Consider the following 20287-nt stretch of genomic DNA (forward strand, 5'->3'; position numbering starts at 1 on the left):
AACTAACTGCTAAGTGGCACAAGCCCAGGCTTTGCTGATTTCTTCATTGCATTAAACATGTCATCAGAGAATAAAATCCTGTACATTGGCCAACAGGTTGAGGGAGACAATATTTCCCTTTTATTCAGTACTAGTGAGGCCACAGATGGAGTGCTGTGTCTAGTTCTGGGTTCCCCAGTACGAGAGAGAGATCGATATAGTGGAAAAAGTTGAATGGAGGGCCACCGAGATGATCAGTGAACTGTAGCATCACTCCATGAAGAAAGTCTGAAAGACCTGGGACTGTTCAGCCTGGAGAAGAGGGGGGTCAAGGGGTTCTTACCCATTTCTCTAAATAACAATGGAGGGTGCAACGAAGAACAGAGTCAGGCTCTTTTCGTCTGTGCCCAGGACAAGAAGCAAAGGGCACAATCTGGAATACAAGAGGTTCCATCTAAGCATCAGGAAATGCTTCTGTACTGTACCAGTGACGGAGGAATGGAATAGGTTGCCCAGAAAGGTTGTGGAGTCTTCCTCTTTGTAGATACTCAAAAACCAGGACAGGGACCTGGGTAACCTGCTGGAGGAGGGGTTTGGACGAGATGACCTCAAGAGGTCCTTTCTAACCTTAACCATTTACTGATTCTGTGATTCTGTTGGTGTCCATTTTCCTAAAACCTATAGGATTCATATGATCAATTGCTATGTATTGACTGACATACCACCAAGCAGCTGTGCTGTAGGAACTAAAGATATGGAAATCTTTTTCAAATACTCATTTAAACCTCCTTTGAGGAACATTTAGGCTGACATTTGGATGGGCTAAAACCGCTAAGTTTGCCTAAAGATTAGTAAATCTTTATCTTGGAAAAATAAGATCCACCGGGAAGCTGAAAACTATGTAATTGTTAGCGAAATTCCTACAGGCAAATCTACCAGCCTTCTTGGCTACTTTGAGTGTGATGTTAAATTTTATCTGTTCAGGAACGTCTTGATCTATAGAAAATTAAAAAGAGGTGATAGAGAGAAGAAAGAACTACTACAGTAGTGCTGCTACTCAGATAGTGTTCTTCATCTTTCACAACCACACACACAGTCACCTTATTGTAGACCCTGTAGTCTCCCAAAATGTCTTTTCCTTGTTATTCAGTGCCTAATTAATTTGTTAACAAAGCTGTCGGTGTTGAGATTTTTGAGAACTCTATACTATTCATACTGCTGATGCTATAGCAGCACCGAGCAGAGATCTCAGTGAATCTCAATAAATATGGCCTTCAGTCTTATTTCAAACATCTCCCCCTGAGCAGGTGCAGGGGGCAGTGCCGTTCTGTCGGAGTCTCGTTATTACACGTTTGGGCGTGCTTCTGCAGTGGCCGTGGGGAGTAAACTTCTGCAGAGCCGAGTTATAAGCTGCAGCAATCCTGACATTACTGTTACACAGGCTGCTACTGATGAGGAGGTCAAAAGCATCATGTCATCCAAGGTAAGAGAAGGAAGTCAAGTATCTGGAGAAGTGTATGGGCCTAAACCTGGGCTGAGAATCTAGATTTGCTCTTTAAGAGTTGGATTTGCTTCTTGTACATATCATTCTGGTGATATGTATACATACTAACCAGAGTTGGATTTGCACTGTATATATCACCAGAAGCATCTGCTGTTTTTCTGATTTGGCACGTGCATATATTATATCCCCTTTGTTAAATTTTGATGTCTCCTATCCGTCAGTAGAGCAAGAGCTAAGAACTGTGACCAAGTTTGAGGCTTAGTCACCCCACAGAAAGATTAGCTTTTCCAAGGTGCTTCACTCTCCCATTCTTCATGTTTAAGTTCTGTTCACATTATTTCCTAGAGTGTTCAGGGAGACATGGTCCAGCTTTCAGAAAGCCAGTGTGAGAAAAGACTGCTGTTGATTACAGTGGGAACAGGTTCACTTTCTAAAGGAAGTGAAAGAGTCCTTGAGATGGAGATAGGTTTCCTAAAATACACTGATAATTTATTCTGATTCCTCTTCAGTCTTTTTATTGTTATTTTATATTCACAAAACCTGCTTCGTGGTAAATAGTTTCCCATTAAATAAATAATAGTTAGGCAATATAGATAGCAACAGCCCCATGATTTGATATCATCTACAGTGAAGATGTCTTCTGTGGGTTTTGTAACTGAGTCTTTCCAAATGCTTCATTCACACACAGAGTGAAGCACAATCTTCATCTGTCTTTCTCATCCAGAACTACACATGCCACCAAGAGATTACAGGATAGGAAGGGATGAACTAAGAAGCGTGATTTTGCTTCCCTGCTGGGCACCAAGCACTTGATGATCTCCAGTGTCCTCTGCTCATCTCAGAGCTTTTTGAAGACAGATGTGTTCATCTCGCTGGGGGAAACAAAATCTAAAGTTCCTCATTCAGCAGCAGCTAGGAAGCCTGGGCTCTCACAGCTACAGGATTTTACCCCTGTGCAGAGAGCCTGCTCCAAGCTACAGCCCTGGCACAGCTCTGCAGCATCTTGGAACCATATGCCCCTTCCTTTTGCTTTGAGTGTTATGTATGTGAAATACTGCTTCTCAAGAAGGTTATTTTCAGGAACATTTTGAGGTCTTTTTTCCAGTGAATGATCAGGTGCATCTCCAGTTAAAATGAACAACGGCTTGTCTTTAGCAAACTAAACCATCACTAGTAAGGTGCATAGGCTTTGCTAATCTATTTGGTTTGTTTTTATGGGTATATGCATACATCCAGAGCAATTTTTAATAGTGTAGATTTCAACTTAATAGCCTTACAAATTTTATTCTAAGATACTGTGTCCTAAACAAACAAACAAACAACAAAAACTGATTTCAGGATATTTTTATTTTTTCCAAATTAATACACAGTTAAAACATTTGATATTACAGCTTCATCACATTGATAGATGTAGCAATTTGCAGTGCCTGAGTGACTACTGCCATTTCACTGTCTTTACATTATCATTACTTTTAGTGGAAGGAAGAATCCCAAATGCGAGTTTATTTAGGATGTAGAACTACTGAATATACTTGAAGGACCTTTCAAAAGACTTTAGAGGGTGAAATCTAGAGCTTCCAAAGCACAGCTGCAGTGCTGACGTTGGGCACATGATGTCAGTGTTGGTATTTTCACACTCCTGTGTCTGCCAAATTCAGGTGGTCTTTGGCCTCCCCGGGGGAGGAGGACCAGTGGGAGAGAAAGAAGCAGAAAAGATGTTTAGGTGAACATCTGTATTTACCTGCCAAGAAAACACCACTGCTGATTTATTTTCTGGTAATTAGCATGTTCTATGCACTAACTTATTACGTATATATTTCTTCTGGCCATTCTCTTCAGCCTGTGGATCACAGCTCCAGTCGGATGTCTTTTTACATTGAAGGAACAAATGATATGCCAAACGTTTGTGCAAATCCAAGACCATCCAATAAAAAGGTAGGCTACCACTAAGTGTAAGAGTGCAAATTAACAGAGCATGGAGTCTCTGGGGACAGTGCTGGTAATAAGCACTTCTACACATGGAGAGGGGAGAGGGAGAACAAAATAACAACCATTTTTGTTGAACAGGGAGTCTGTGGTGGAATACTGAATCTGTGGGTAAATATTGCCCAAACATTTTTGCCTCTGCTCCAGAATCTTTAGATTCTTTTTGTGGGACAGATTTAGACAAGTAGCAGCCTGCCCAGATCCTCCCTTTTCTCTCTTTCTCAAGGTGCTAGGGCCTCTCTTTTTTCACTGCTTTTTCCCCTTGTATACCTGCCTTTACATGTTACCATAAATTGCATTCAGACACGTTTGCCACCTCAGTCTTCTCTAAGGAATGTTTTACTTCTCCCCTTTTTGTGGCTTTTAGAACCAAGAAATTCCTCCTCATCCTGAGTATGTAACCCCAAATAGTTTTTTGACAACGTAGAAGATACCATATTAGATAGCTAATTCCTCCAGAGCTGCATCTCATGTTTGGCATTAATCAGCAGGAGTGGCCTTGGATGAAGAACCTAGGGAAAAACTCTACAGTGAGCAGTCCAGAAATTGTGTTGTGGTTAAGAGACACTTATTCCTTCTTATTCCTGTTTATCATTTTGATTTATGTCAAAAAGCATAGGTTTATACCCATCCTGAATCTTGTCTGCATTATTGTGTTCTACTGAATGTAATAGCCTTAGGAATTTCATTAGCTTTATTTTTTTGTGTGTCAGAAACAGACAATAGACACTGCAATAAATGCTTAGTCCAGATCTGAGCTTCCTAAAAGTTGAGACCGTTGGGACTATGAGTCTTATGTTTGGATCTCACTGCAAAGAGAGTGGTGTCCAACCAAAAACTTGATGAAGGCTCTGCTGTGGTTGTTGCTGTGTCTTTCCTCCCACCACAGAGTTAATCTTACTTCTGCCTTCTCTCAGGAATGGACTAAATAGCAACACTCAGGAGAGAGCAGAGAATGTGGCTGCTCACTGCCAGGCACACAGCCAACAGGCTGAAGATGGACCAAAGTCATTTTCCAGTTTGGTTATCCAAGGTTCTGGATCCACAGAAAAATTGATCCAAAAGCCTGATTGCTGCCATCATTACTTATGTGGCATTTTAGTAACATCAACCTTCTCATCCTACGGGGAAGTCCACATGTCCCCAGCCAGCTACTGACTCCAGTATGAGAGATGTTGAAGGTGTGAGTGTTGGGGGTTGGTTGAAACTGAAGGAAGAGTTGGATGAAAAGCCATTGACTAACACTTTGTGTTTATTATCTAGCACTTCCATGAGGAGCTGGCACTGCAGATGGTGGTCAGCACGGGTATGGTGAGAGAGGCTGTCTTCAAGTATGCCTGGTTCTTCTTTGAACTCCTGGTAAGATATGTCAGTGGTGTTTTATATCAAGTTGATGGTGAAATGTAGCATGTACAGCAGTCAGATGCCACTGGAAATTTTTTTGACATACTGGTTTCCACTGAAAGCATATAAACAACACAACAGCAGGTCAATGAGTGGGAATTAACTCCGAAAGTGTCATCATTTTTCCTGCTCTGCAGGAGGATCTGGATAGGCTGCACCGATGGGCTGAGGTCAACTGCATGAAGTTCAACAAGGCCAAGTGCTGGGTCCTGCACCTGGGGTGCAATAACCCCAAGCAGAGCTACAGGCTGAGAGATGAGTGGTTGGAGAGCTGCCAGGCAGAGAAGGACCTGGGAGTGATGGACAGTCGGCTGAATATGAGCCAGCAGTGTGCTCAGGTGGCCAAGAAGGCCAACGGCATCCTGGCTTGTATCAGAAACAGTGTGACCAGCAGGGCTAGGGAGGTGATCGTCCCCCTGTACTCGGCTCTGGTGAGGCCGCACCTCGAGTACTGTGTTCAGTTTTGGGCCCCTCGCTACAAGAAGGACATTGAGGTGCTTGAGCGGGTCCAGAGAAGGGCGACGAAGCTGGTGAGGGGCCTGGAGAACAAGTCCTACGAGGAGCGGCTGAGGGAGCTGGGCTTGTTCAGCCTGGAGAAAAGGAGGCTCAGGGGTGACCTTATTGCTCTCTACAGATATTAAAGGAGGCTGTAGAGAGGTGGGGGTTGTTCTGTTCTCCCACGTGCCTGGTGACAGGACGAGGGGGAATGGGCTTAAGTTGCGCCAGGGGAGTTTTAGGTTGGATCTTAGGAAGAACTTCTTTACCAAAAGGGTTGTTAGACATTGGAACAGGCTGCCCAGGGAAGTGGTGGAGCCACCATCCCTGGAAGTCTTTAAAAGACGTTTAGATGTAGAGCTTAGGGATATGGTTTAGTGGGGACTGTTAGTGTTAGGTCAGAGGTTGGACTCGATGATCTTGAGGTCTCTTCCAACCTAGAAATTCTGTGATTCTGTGAGGGCCAGAAGGTACAAACAGCAGAATTTCAGAGCTTCAGGGGCAGGGGACCGGTCTGTTGTCATTGCCAATAAAGGTAGGATTCATCAAGTCACTCTGAGAAGATGAAGCTGGCTACATTCAGGGTGAAATAGGTAAAGAATCTTATGAATCTTACTCTCATGGACTAACTTAAAGCAGTAGTTATATCTCCATTATACCTCTGTTTCCTTTTTTTTTTTTTTTTCTTTGCAGATAAAAAGCATGGCTCAGTATGTTCACAATATAGAGAAACAGGACAACCCTCGAAGAAGCCGGTTCTCTGACCGTTTCAAAGATGATATTACCACGATAGTCAGTGTGGTTACTTCAGAGATTGCTGCACTTTTAGTCAAACCACAGAAGGTAAATGCATGAAATAAGCATCATGGCTGGTCATGTTACATTACACTAAGCTGTATTTAATCCTATTTTACCTTCAAGAGTGTCACAAGAATTAAACCAAAACTGAGGCTGTTATCTTGGTGTGGGAGGGAATCCCTTTTCCTGCAGACAGGAAAGGTTGGACTCCCTCTTTCAGTAGCAGTGTTGTTTTATGTTTGGTTGTCCAGGGCATCAAGTTGCAGCCTGTGTGTGGCTTTTTTCTATTATTCCCCTTTCCCATTACCCTCAATCCTACTGCATAGCACTTCTTTCTACGTTTGACTTCCCTGGTTGTAACATGAATGCAATGTACCTCCTGAGGTCTGCAAAACTTAGCCATGAGTGATATAACCCCAAATATCTCTGAAGATGCATTTGTCACATGAAACTCAAAGAAAAGAAATAAATGTAAAACCCATGTAAGTCTTTCTCCTGGTATATTTTAACATTCCATTGGTATAACGGATTATTAAGGCTAAAGGGATCATGAAATGCAATTTGTATTTTAACATCAGTACTGTTAACTGGCATCACTGATGCCACTCCTCACTGGCCACTACATAAAGTAAAGGCCACAGATACCCAGTGGGTGACTTTTGTTCACTCTGTTGTTGCAGCCGGCTTATTTTCATGCCCCAGAGCTGCCAATGCACTGTGCTGGCAGGGCAGTACGTTCTGCCACAGGGCAAACCAGGCTGGAAAGCTGACCTGGTCAATTACTGCTCAACCAGCTTGGGTCCCCAGTCCAGTTCTCCACCTGTGCCCAGCTGTGCTGTCAAGTGGCTGAAACTAGTGAAGGACCACAACCAGACAATTGAGGAGAGGGAATGGCATAGTTGACCATCACTGTCCACCAAAAAGTTGTTTCTGAAGTTATCAGCCATTTTTCCACTCCATCCTTTGGTGTGCTACTGTGATGGCCACGTGCAGGGAAAGCATTTCATGGAAATGTTCACTTAAGGCATCAGTGATTTTTTTTTATTATGTTGTGTGATAAAAAATTGCTACATTAAAATGTTTTAATAGAACTCTAAGTTTTGCCAATATATTAGTATTTTATGGCTTTTTCATGAGAAATACACGGGTTTTTATGGACTGTTAATTCAATTCAATTTTTATTGAGTATACAGAGCCTAATTATGTGTAAAAATCTTACTGCAGTGTTTGTAGAATTAAGGTTGATGATTAGTTGTACAGAACAGCAGGAGCTGATACCTGTCTGCTTTTTAAACCCATGAAGTTATAATCTGTTATGTTTCAATACATGGTTGGTCATGTTAGATTCAACTGAGGTTTAGAATACCCTGTAAGCTGGTGGGAAACTATTTTCTCAGCACAATTGAAAAATATTTTGCAGTGTAAATACATATCATAAAATGTGTATACATATATATATATATACATATATATATATGTATATATATATATATATGTTCCTGAAAAGCAACAGAAAGGTTGAAAAATGAAAAATTAAGTCATAAGCACCCTGAGGTGCTGCACACCTGCTCTCACTAATCAGAGATAACAGTAGCAGTAACATTTTTTGCAGTCATCTCCTGTCAGTCTTGAGTTAACCCACCTGAGGGCTATGAGCATTAAGCGTGGGCAGACCCCTCGGGCACCTCCACAAATTCTTCTTGGTGAACAATATATGCTACTGAGCTATTATAATTTAAACTGATATGTTTGGAATAATTGTACCCTTGTTTTAGAGTGTACGTGGAGTTCTTTGTGTGCCTCTGGTAATCAGGCCAATTGTAAATATAAAGGAGTTTAGTTGCCAAGTGTTAGAACCCACAGGTTTATCTTAGAGATAATCTTTTTCTGATCAGCTTTAAACATGAAATTTCTGAACAAAATACTTGGCATTCCATCAGTATATCCAGAGAATATTTTTATTAATAATATTTTAAAACAATATATTTAATACATAAACATTTTTTGCAATGAGGAGAGGGGAGGGGAGCGGAGCGGAGCGGAGTGGAGAGGAGAGGAGAGGAGAAAGTGGCATATACAATTTTTGAGCCCTTAGGTAGTTCAGACCTGGTTTCAATTTCCATTTCAGTATTGTCAGCCCAAAGGTTTGCAAAGATAAACTTGGTCATTCTTCCTATTCCAATTTTTCTCTGAAAGCAGAAACAGTTGAAATCATTTACAGGAGTGATTCTGCGTAATTCTAACAAGATCATGTAAACTAGGGAAGTGAAACAATTTGTCCAGTCTATTCCATGACATGTTTCTGAGAGCTGTCCCCTGCAGTATTTTTCAGTGATTCTAAAAAGTCTTCCACCTTTGAAGGTGACATTTATATGAAGGTGACATGACATTTATAAATCATAACTGTCTTTCCCCTTCTCTTTCCCACCCCCTTATTTTTTTAAAGGAAAGTGAACAAGCAGAAAAAATTAATATCAGCTTGGCATTTTTCCTGTATGATCTTCTTTCTTTAATGGACCGAGGATTTGTGTTTAATCTCATCAAACATTATTGTAATCAGGTATGCATCATGCGTGATTGGGATTGTGCTTGGCTTATTGCCAGTCTTGTGTTCTGTTCTGTTTGATTCATTTATCCATCAGGATCCTGTGAGTTGTGTTAAAGGGTGAGGTAAATTTCCTATTTCCTACTGCATATACAGAGAGTTTAAGCCTCTTGATTTGTGGTCTGCAGGAAACAAAACAAAACAAAACAAAAAAAAAAAAGAGTAGAAGTTAGGATTCTTTTAGAAATGCCATACTTTACATTGCTGCAGGGCATCTATGGGGCTACTTTTCTTCCCTTTCTTTTTTACATCCCTTAGTAGCAGCCCTTGTGATCCTCAAGGCCTGCAGAGTATATAGAGAAGCTTTGGTCTCTCACTAAAATATTGCTGTTATAGGCAATTTTTAGATTTGGGAGGTTCAACCAAAATCATCCACCTCTGTCTTCTTGCTTCACAAGTGTTGTGGTTTATCCTAGCTGAAACCAGGACAAGAAAACCTCAAAAAAAAAATTAAAAATAAATTATGTTTCCAGGGTAATAGTATGAAATTATTTGTTATATTTGAGTTGGAAGGTTTTCCTTCTTTCTTGTGAATCAATATACCTGCTGCAGGTTTTCTGCCAAAACAAGGCAAAGCTGTCAGCTAATAGGAGATGGGAGAATTCAAGGTGTCTGCCACCCCAGTTTTGTATAGTATGTGCAAAACCCGACTAATGTCATTATTATTATGAAGGGACATCACAAGACCACTGGTGCTGTGTGCTGACTAGCTGGCCTTTTGATGAATTTGCCACAGACTCAGCAAAGTGTTGTTTGATTTTAATCTTGTTGTTATGTAAAAGGGAAAAAGTATTATGTGTTTTTCTTTTGGGAGGGAAAAAATAAATGACAGTCTCTTGTTGGGAAGTTGGGAAGTCAGCCAGAAGGGAAAAAAAAACATCACCCACCATTCCAAACAAACACCACCTAATGGATGGAAACAGTGGTTAGGTACAGGGAAACACTGAGCATTTTAATGCATGCTGGGCTATTTGTCTACTTCTGTTAAATTGGCTGATTCTGTTTCAGGAAGGAGGATATTTTACTGCATGGTAATTTAAATAGCAAACACCAGTCACGAGGCACATTTTTTGGTTTGTTTTTCTAGCTCTCAAACAAGCTGAATTCACTCTCCACCCTGATTTCCATGAGGCTGGAATTCCTGAGAATTCTCTGCAGCCATGAGCACTACCTCAATCTGAACCTCTTCTTCATGACCTCAGCCTCTGCTCCAGCATCCCCCTCCCCCTCTTTGTCCTCCCAGGTAGGCATCCATCAGGCAATGTTATGTGGACTTCACCTGATCTATGAATGTAGGGAAAGATTTCTGTTGCTCTGTATTACACTGCTTAGGTTAGAATTACTCAGCCACCACTGGATCAGGAAGAACAACTTCCTTCTTGTAAGAAAAGGGGCAAAAGAGTAAAGACTAAGGAGTGCTACTGCAAAATTTGACCTACGCAAGTTAAAACTTAGTATGGGACAGATATATTTGTGGTAATTCTTCAGCATAATTCTGGAAACATGTAAATAGGCAATGACTGGTAAGGTAGACATACAAGGTCTAAAAAGAACATGACTCTGAAGCTCCAGAGCTTATTTCCAGGCACACCTATATTCCACACACACACAACCACAAATATGTATTTCAATATCAGTGTCTGGAGACATTATGGAAAATTGTGCATGTGGCAGTGCACAGCAAACTTTCAGTGCATTTGCCTTCTAGCTGAAGTTCCTGTTCTCCAGGTGGATGAAGGTGCTAGCACTATGTGAGTTAGTGACTGAACCACTGTAATTTTCAATATTATCAAAAATGTTTCTGTTGAGCTGTAGTGTTGTTCAGAGAAGGATTATCATTCTTTCTATGTTAAATAGCAGTGTTCTTTTCTTGGACTCCTCCCTACGCCATAGTACAGAATATGCTATGACTTTGCCAGTGATTTCTCTGAGTAAATGGAGCAATTTAAATTTATGGTTTCCTCTTCAAGTGTCATTGCTACAGATATGCCACATCTCATACCTTAAGGGTTCTGACAGGTCACTAATAGTAAATAATATTTTCTTGGAGTTTCTCCTGGTCTGAAATCAAAGCATGAAAGTCCCAGAGTTTTACTTAATGCTAATCCTGAATGTCAAAGGGCTAGGATAGTGGTCCACTGCTTGTAGAGGTGGGGGAAATCAGCATAGCTCTTGCAACTAGTTCTAGCAAATCGGAGCCGGGTAGGCACCAATTTGATCATTCTTTCCTTCAAGCAGCATCAACTCTTTTTCTCCTTTAGGAGTAACTTGTGAAGTGCAACCTACACAAATAAATAAGGCTTCCGAGAACCTTGCATGATTTAATACAATAGCTGACCATCCTTGCAATAATTCTGACCTGTCTTCAGGAATGCTACCCAACTACAGTTAGATTTTCAGTAAGAAATGTGGCCTTGTGAATAAATCTTTTGGAATTCCTGGAGAATAGCCAAATTCACTTTAAGTGGATATTCTTCACCTTAGTTTTATACCACACAAACAAATCACATCCAGTGCTTGTCTGCTTGAGGTTTAAATGGGAGTAGGTCGAGCTATGTGGATCCAAAATATGGGGCTTCTCAGAGATGTGGGTTTCATTTGATCCAGTATGCTGGAAGACATCTTCCATGATGTGGTATACTGCTACTCCATGTGTTTGTTTTCTGGGACTATTCCCAGGTGACTGACAGAAATACTGGGGAGAATATTGAACAATATAAATTAAAAGCAAATTTTGGACTCATAAACCCCAGTAGCTGCACTGTGGAGTTGAGTCTAAGAGTTATGCTCACCTGATCAGGGGATGAAAGCATTTTAGGTGACCTATGGCACCTATGATTGGAGAAGCTAAAAAGTTCACAACACATATATAGCAGCAACTTTCCATTCCTGGACTGGCCGTATATCAGTCATAGTCATAAGTTACAGCAGTTTGAAGGCTGCTCTAAATTATGCCTGCTGCCAGCTAGCTCAGTCAAGGATTTCCAGGGTGAAAGGAAACACTGTTCACATAACCTTCCTGACCTTACTTCCATGGTAGACATTGTGGATGCTGAAGAGTGTAAAGCTTCTGATTTCCAAAGTCCCCTTCATCTGCTCTGCAACAGTAAGAGCCATGAAGAATCCTGAACATGGAGAAAATTCTGACTTTGTCTCCTACCCAAACTGATAAACACAGTGTAGGAATTTTATGTCTCAAAAAATGTCAAATGAGTTTCTGATTTGTGCAGATGGATGCTTTTTTATTTCACTCCCAGGTATTTTCCTCTAAAATGTCCAAACTTCTTTTAATGTCTGTACTTCTCTGGTAGGATATTTTGTTATCTACATGGACTGCCCTACAACATTTTTAAGAAAGTTTCATTTCAGTGATCATCCTTTAACTACTTCTAATATACTTCTGCAGAACTCTAGCTCCTGCTCTAGTTTCCAGGACCAGAAAATTGCTGGAATGTTTGACCTCTCATCAGAATACCGTCAGCAGCACTTTTTGACAGGCTTACTCTTCACAGAATTGTCAGCAGCACTGGATGCAGACAGTGAGGGGTAAGTATCCCAATCTGAAACTTTTAGAATGGAACTCTGTTACACTATTACTACTGGCTAGGACATAGTTTAACTACAGGTTAGTCCTGTTTATCCCCTGGATGCGTTGAATGTATCGTGGCAATGTTGGCTGGAGTTATGAGAAAGAATATTTTCTGTCTTTGGCACAGAGTGGGTGAGTCCTGCAAAGCTTATTTGGTGCTCCCTCCATAAAGAAGCACTACTGCATGAACCTTCCTAAAGGTTCATATAAAAATGTAGTAGACGTTTAGATACCCACTACAGAAATTCTCACAAATATTAACAAATCAGTCATTATGAAGAAAAATGATTGTGGAGAAAGGGAAACAAAAGAATGGTCTTCACCATCTTTAAATGAGTCACTCTGTAACACAGCAATAAAACAGTCACTGCTTTATCTGTGGTATGTTGATCACAGTGAGTGCGAAAGTACTATTTGCTGCAGCATTGTTGGCTAAATAAGCAGACAGATCACAGCTTAAGATTTCGGTTGCTTTCCTCTCTAAAACACCACTGCATTCGTCTAAGCTTAAGAGTTTAGATTAACTTTCTCCAGGGTCTGGTGCTTATCTTTAAGCATCTCTCTTTGCCATTTTGAATTTTTATGAAATGCTTTGAAAGACTTGGGTGCTCTGAACTGACTTGGCCTTGTAAGACAGCTATCTTTTGCAGGGAACATGTCTCTCTTCTCAGAGTGGATGTTATTGTATAGTGAATATTGAGGTATTAATTTGTTCCTTCTACCTTCTCCTTGTTTCTTATATCTTTGATCTAAAAACAATTTCTGCATAATTCATTAATGGAGCTCATGGCTATTTTTTGCATTAACAGGATTAGCAAGGTACAAAAAAAAGCTGTCAGTGCTATCCTTAGCCTGCTGAGTTCCCATGACCTAGACCCACGTTGCTCCAAAAAAGAAGTGAAGATTAAAATTGCAGCTTTATACCTCCCTTTGGTTGGTATTATTTTGGATTCACTGCCACAGCTCCATGATTTTACAAGTAAGATCCTTACTCGTTTGTCTTTTTCAGGCTCTTCATAGAATCACAATGGTTTGGGTTGGAAGGGACCTTCTAATTCTACCCCCCTTGCCATACATACCTACATACATGCAGGTACACCTCCCAGTAAATCAAGCTACTCTAGTAGCTTGTCTAAACAATCTGACTTAAACATTTAAAAGTATATCCTAAGCACTGAAATTCCCCACAGTTCAGCAAGGCTGAATATTTCTTTACTTCCAAGTAAACAGGATTTTTAAAGACAGGAAAAATTTAAGTGTCCTCACTCCATGAACAAACAATAGGCCAGAGATATATATCTGTAGAATCTTGCAAAAAGATTTTGCAAGAAATATTGAGATACAGATAGGTTTAACAGACAGTGGGAAAGAAAACAAGAATGATAGGGACATTGCATTATGTCACAATTAAATAAATTGGATTGTATACCTTCCACATTTTTCTATTGCTTTTTAGGGTTATTAACATGATATCAAAATTAATCTCCAGTAAATTTAACTATCAGTCAGGAAATATGTTCTTATCACCTGTTATAACTTCGAACTTTGCCCTACATTATTAAGCCTTTTAATACATTTTTATCTAAGTACTTTCTTCTATTTTCTACAAGTATGTTCATATGAAGCTGCTCAGAATGACAATTTGACTGTTTATTTGAGAGTAGATCTTCGCAACTTGGAAAACTAACTCTCACTTTCATAAAAATAAAATAAAGAAGACTACAGAGAATAAAAAAGATGTAATCTTTGAAGAATATACTTTTGTCACTGGTTCTGAAAATATTTTGCATTTTGATGTCTGGACAAAACAATTAATACTATGAATGTATTATTGAGCACTTTCAGTCTAATAACATAAAAGCATTTTTTACACATAGTTTAATCAGGTCTCACTGCATTCTTCTAATATAAGTATTGTCCTTATGCCACAGATGAAAAGGAGTCGGAGTGAAGAAGCCCAGCTGTACTGATATGGCTAGTTTTTAGAGTGCCTTTCATTTTGAATACCTGCAGTATCAGAGGTTGTTGATCTTGTTCTGAACACACTGAGACTGGCTGGTCACTTGGTTTCTCCGAAAACCAGTTCTTGCAAAACACAAATGGACACTCAGAATCAAATGAGATTTTTATGAAGCTTGGTTATAACTAACATCATTTGCTGAAAATTGATTTCAATAACTTGAAGGGAATAGAAACAGCCAAATAACTGAAATTAAACTTGTCTTTTAACCCGCAGGAAATATTGCCTGTGTTAGGTGTTAGCAGACTTAGTTACTTTGCTGAATATCCCCAAGCACAGGCATGGCATTTGCATTGATCCTTTCACATGGAATAGACAGAAATTGAACATCTCTGGCTCAGTTTTGAACTTCAGAGCCAACCTCATGTTTGCTACTGCCTTTGCTTTTAATTCAGCTTCCACGAACACATGGAGAATTTGGGGAATATCTCCTTTCCCTGTGTTTATTTGAACAAGTTGACAGTTTTTGTGAGTGACCCCAAACAATCTTGCTAATGCTATGCCTCTTGCTACTTAATACATCAGCCAGACCAACAGTCTCAGGGAGGGAAGTGCCAAACATATTGTTAGGTAACCACCTAATGGCAGACTGAAATGTGAGCAGCAACAACTGGCTTGATGATGAAGTCCCAATTGAATGTTTCAAATCTAGTTTCAGATGCACGCAGTGGAAAGGGGCGCACAGGAAACCCAGAAGAAGAACAAGATTCTGCAGGTGCAATCAATCAAAATGTGGCGCTTGCCATTGCGGGGAACCAGTTCAGCCTCAGGAGCTCTGGAATATCGCTGGCATCCTTGGTACGTCCAGGGCTCTGCCAGTCTCCTTTTTTGCATATTTTTTCATCTTTGTATCCTTTCTTATGACTAATAACTACAGTCATAAGAAATTGTTTTCTTCTTTCCTCCAAGAATGCTTTGTATTCCTCCTGTTGTCCCCTACTCTTCTGTTCCAATCTTCTAATTGCCTCTTCACCATAAGTGGTTCCATTTTTTTCTTCCGTGTGCCTATTGTTATCTTCACACCCAACCTAGTCACATTTTGACATCAGCAAATGCTACTATAATTTCCCATCTCCCACCCTTCCACCTCCCGGTCCCAGTCTAATCTAAATCCATGGATTTAGGGCTCTAGATCCATCTTTTCATAGAACTATATAATATCTGAGTTGGAAGAGACCTACAAGGATCATCAAGTCCAACTCCTGGCTCCACATGGACCATCCAAAAATCAGACCATATGTCTTAGGGGGTTGTCCAAACACTTCTGGAACTCCAGCAGCCTCAGTGTCCTGGGGAGCCTGTCCCAGTGTCTGACCACCCTCTTGGAGAAGAACCTTTTCCTAACATCCAGCCCGAACCTCCTCTGTCACAGCTCCATTCAGTTTTTCTCTATTAATCTTTTTCTTTGTGATTGCTTTTGTCTTCTGTGCAATTTGGCTGATGCAACTAGAAAGAGGGGACTAAACAGTTATAGAATATATGCTTACATTAGTCTAAAGAAATTAAAATACAGTCATCTAACAACAGTGGTTCTGTGCTTCTGTCTTTCATATACATACAACTAGACCTGCTGTCACTAATACACATGGCATAGATTTCAAAAATGCAGTTAGTATAACCTGAAAGAGGTTAAACTTACTGAAACCCAACCTTGAGATTTTACTCCACTGAAATTTAAGTAACATTACTTCACTTGAATATCCTCCCTCTTCCTTTTCTTCTTTCAACTGACATTTACCTTATCTGCTTCCAGCCCTACAGACAGAGTGCCACATTAGGTCCTGACACCACTCGCAATCTTTTGATTTGTTTCCTCTGGATCATGAAAAACGCTGATCAGAATCTAATACAGAAATGGATTGCAGACCTTCCATCCATGCAACTGAACAGGATTTTAGACCTCCTTTTCATTTGTGTTTCATGCTTTGAGTATAAGGTAAGTGAAACATAGCCTGATTTTGTTGTCACGTTTGTTTGTTTGTTTGTTTTTCCTTCTGGCTGTCCAGGGGAAATTGTTATTGGCAAGTGTTAAGTTAGTTCTTGTCTAATCTACACTACAAATGGACAAATTAATTCAGACAAAATAACTGACACCAACATTCAAACATAATGCCATCAAAACCTTTGAACGCGTCTTATGAAGTTGGTTTATTATTTGTTGTATTATTACCCTTATCCTGGTGATTTGAAGGCTATTTTGGGTGGGTAATACACACACAGTATTTACTAGTTACTAGTAAATTACAGTATTCACTAGTTACTAGTATAAAAAATACCATGTAGGAATTTAAGCAATTGAAGCTGTCACTACCGGAGCTGTTCTCTTTATGCACTACGCATTTAAAGCAAGATCTTGGCAGATGACCCTTCAGCGAAGGGTTGGGTCTGGACATCAGTACTCCCTTCTCTGAAAGAGCCTGTCTGAAATGGGTCAAAAAGCTTTCTCTCTGTGCTTTGATTCCTCTCTCTGTAACACTGAGCTACATCTTTGTGTTTATTAGCAGTATATATACTACCTCCTTCCTCATCTGCAACCTTTAAGTATATTTGGCAACCTTTGTCTAGTAGTCTATGACATTCGCCTGCTGTCCAAATCTTTCCTGTTGTCTCTGGTTCTGGTGGTGTAACCTGGACTCATGCTGAAAGATGGCAGCACTGATGATGATTGCTTTGACTTTACTTGCAGGGCAAACAAAGCTCAGATAAAGTTAGCACCCAAGCACTCCAGAAGTCCCGAGACGTGAAGGCCCGATTAGAAGAGGCTTTATTGAGAGGTGAAGGAGCCAGAGGAGAGATGATGAAGCGCTGCAGAATACCAGCTGGTACTTTCCCCAATGTCTTTTGACAGGATCTCAAGAGGTTGTAGATGCAAATACGTTTGTTGAATTTCATAGAATCATGCAATCATTAAGGTTGGAAAAGACCTCCAAGATCATGTGGTCCAACCATCACCCTACCACCACTATCACCCACTAAACCATGTCCCTAAGCACCACATCCAGCCTTTCCTTAAACATCTCCAGGGATGGTGACTCCACCACCTTCCTGGGCAACCTGTTCCAGTGCCTGACTGCTGTTTCTGAGGAGAAATGTCTCCTCATTTCCAACCTGAAGTTTCATGAAACTTGTGTTTTATGCACACTGCCTGTTCTCATCCTTATCTTTTCCTCCCACAGTCCTTTCTCTTTCCCAGCATTTTATTTTGCTGTGGATAAAAATATTACTAGTTTTTAACTATGCAACAGGTAGCTAGGACTGGCCTCTTCTCAGGTGAAAAATATGAAGGCAAACAAAAAATTTTAAGTTGTTCTGACAAATTGTTGTTAATCAAGAGCTATGAAATAGTGTCAGGATTATAAGTGAGAACAAATTGTAGCAAACAAAGAAAAAAAAGAATAATTTAATAAATGGAATAATTCTTTTTTTTTGGTCTTTGAAGACAGCTGTACACAAGCTGATGTTCTAAAAATCCTAGGTGAAAAAATGATCCTGTCCTTTTGCTAGAGCCCTGAGGCCATAAAATCAAATGAGTCTAACAGACTGTTTCAGACATGTAGCTCTTTCTTTCGATGAGCTGTTAGATTTCAGGTGTCCCTCTTTCCTTTAATCTCACTGATATATATTGCACTTTTAGGGAATGACAGGTCAGCTGGGCTAAATGAAAACCTGAGGTGGAGAAAGGAGCAGACTCACTGGCGGCAGGCAAATGAGAGACAAGATAAGTAAGTCATTTAGTAAAAATATATTGTTTTTATTAGAACCAAGCTTTTTTATTATTATTATGTTTTGTTCTTTCTCATAGGGTTGTTGTATTACAAAATCACCAGTCTCAATCTTTTCACGCCTCTGTCAAAGGGAAAGAAATAGAAAATGTTTATGCAGTAAAGGTGTCCAGCTGTTGCTGTGGCACAACAAAAAGACCACAAATGCTTGAATGAGATGTTTAAATCACTATGCATTTTTTCCTTTTGATACCAGAGTGAGAAACACCAGTCATTGTTACATGTCATATCAAATACTCCACAGAGGCTTGCTATGATGCTTACTTTGGTGCTGCTATAGCACCTCACTGTGTTTAACACTGTGATGTAAGTTTTGCCACATTTAAATAAGTTGAGCTGGGTTTGATGTGCTGCGTTAATGGGAGAGTTATTGGCAGGAACAGGGGAAGGAGATTCCACAGTGAACATTTTTCCTGTTGCAGTTTGTAAGTTATGATGTACCAATACGTTTCACCTTTTCAGTACTTGTAGTAAACAAGTGAGTGTCTAGGCTTATTGAAAACCATATTTTCAAGAAAGGTTTTCTACTAACAGTATTTTCATAGGGTATGTGCTAAGTTTCTATAATCATGGAACTCATTGCTTTTCCCTAAAGAGGCTGTGCATAGATCATTTTCCATAGATACTTGCTTGAATTTTGACTATCTGACACACAATTGCCTCTCACCAGTCCAGCTGCTCTGAGCTCCCATGATATCCTTCAACGTGTGTGAGCTTGAACTGAGAATACTGGGTTGTGCTCTGCTCAGCAACTGTGTTGTTGCCACCTAGCATTCATCTGTGATTATCACACGCATTTTTAACACAAAAATTGGTAATTAGGAATTTATTTGAACCTTAAAAGAGTAATCCTTCTGCTGTCTGTCCAAGACTGGAAGAGGTGCAGATCTTGTGAGGATATTCTTACTTTGCCTTGAAAGCAGCTTGCTTTCTCCCAGTTTCACTGAAGCCAGAGCAAGCCAGACCTCAAGCAGCAGCTCTACAATATCTATTTATATTGGTTCAGCTAAACCACTTAAATTACAAATTCTGGTAAATAAGTAAAGCTCTGCATGTTGTCAAGGCACTTCTGTTTCATTGCGCTTGTGACTATGGTATGTGAGATCTTTGCTCTCGTCCTTTGTGCATCTCCATAGAGTACCTCCTGCTGGTAAGGTGTTTGCAGGGCATATGTGGTATAGTGAGTTTGCACTTGGCCACTCAGCCTGTTTCTCCTTGAGCCCAGTATGGGCTGGGATGGCAGCTGCAGATATAAGCTAAGTGTGGTGTCAAAGAAGATCCATTCAGCATGGTTACTGCGTAAGACTGTGTGGTTGCTGGAAATGGTTCAAAGGGCTATGTTGTTTGCTTGATTTGTTCAGTTGTTACTCATATTTAGCAATCCACAGCCAGCTTCTTGGCAGGCCCTTCTGTTCTTCATTGCTTTGAGTCACTGTAATTAATAACTGCACTATTGTCGTGACTTCCTGTCCTGGCCCTCTCAAGATTTACCTGGTTGTGCCCCAAAGAATGGCTCTTTACTTTTCTGGTTTTCTTTTTGGGTGCGACTCCACTGGGCAGAAAAGAGAAGCAAACATAGCAGAAAAGCCACAGATTATGAACTCACTCAGAAGTGTGGTTTTAAGACTGTTCATCTATCCAAGAAACACACCTTTGGGTGCACTTGGTCCAAGTCAGAGCAGCTCTAATCTCAAGCTTTAAAGAGTAGCTTCAGGCCATGCAATAGCCCATTTCTGAGTGGTTTAGGAGGTAGAATAAAATCTCCTATTTGTGTTTATGGCATGTCTGAAAGTACAGTTTTTAGGAGTTGAGCCCCAAGCTCAGAGTGCTCAGCTGCAGGGGAGCTGTGTGACAGATCTCATCCTTAGGTCTCAACTAAAATGTTGTCACATTGCCATACTTTCTGTCTTAGGGAAGTGCTTCAGACCTCTCTTAGGTGGTCTGTGGCGCTGCTGCACTGACCCTGCAGCCATGGGACCTGTCTTGTATTGTCAACAAGCCCAAAAATCAGCTTTCTTGAGTTCTTATATTAAGTACTGCTGATGTGGCACTGAAGCTGCTATGGCACTGAAGCTGTTTGCCCTCTGCCAAATGCAGCTTTCTTTCCTTTTTTTTTTTTTTTTTT

General features: G+C 40.4%; 1 protein-coding gene across 3 annotated transcripts in view; it reads left to right on the top strand.

Annotated features, from left to right (window-relative positions):
* Positions 1-20287, top strand: part of DOCK8 (dedicator of cytokinesis 8) — a 94962-nt gene that overhangs the window by 54099 nt on the left and 20576 nt on the right. For all 3 annotated transcript variants that reach the window (XM_068666750.1, XM_068666752.1, XM_068666751.1), the window contains 12 exons: positions 1287-1462; positions 3323-3418; positions 4733-4828; positions 6062-6211; positions 8613-8726; positions 9859-10014; positions 12178-12317; positions 13170-13339; positions 15033-15178; positions 16134-16316; positions 17067-17202; positions 18015-18102. In XM_068666750.1, coding sequence (XP_068522851.1) covers positions 1287-1462; positions 3323-3418; positions 4733-4828; positions 6062-6211; positions 8613-8726; positions 9859-10014; positions 12178-12317; positions 13170-13339; positions 15033-15178; positions 16134-16316; positions 17067-17202; positions 18015-18102 — 1651 coding nt within the window. The remainder of the gene's footprint in view (positions 1-1286; positions 1463-3322; positions 3419-4732; positions 4829-6061; positions 6212-8612; positions 8727-9858; positions 10015-12177; positions 12318-13169; positions 13340-15032; positions 15179-16133; positions 16317-17066; positions 17203-18014; positions 18103-20287) is intronic.

This window comes from Anas acuta, chromosome Z, assembly GCF_963932015.1.
Source record: "Anas acuta chromosome Z, bAnaAcu1.1, whole genome shotgun sequence".
Classification (NCBI taxonomy): domain Eukaryota; kingdom Metazoa; phylum Chordata; class Aves; order Anseriformes; family Anatidae; genus Anas; species Anas acuta.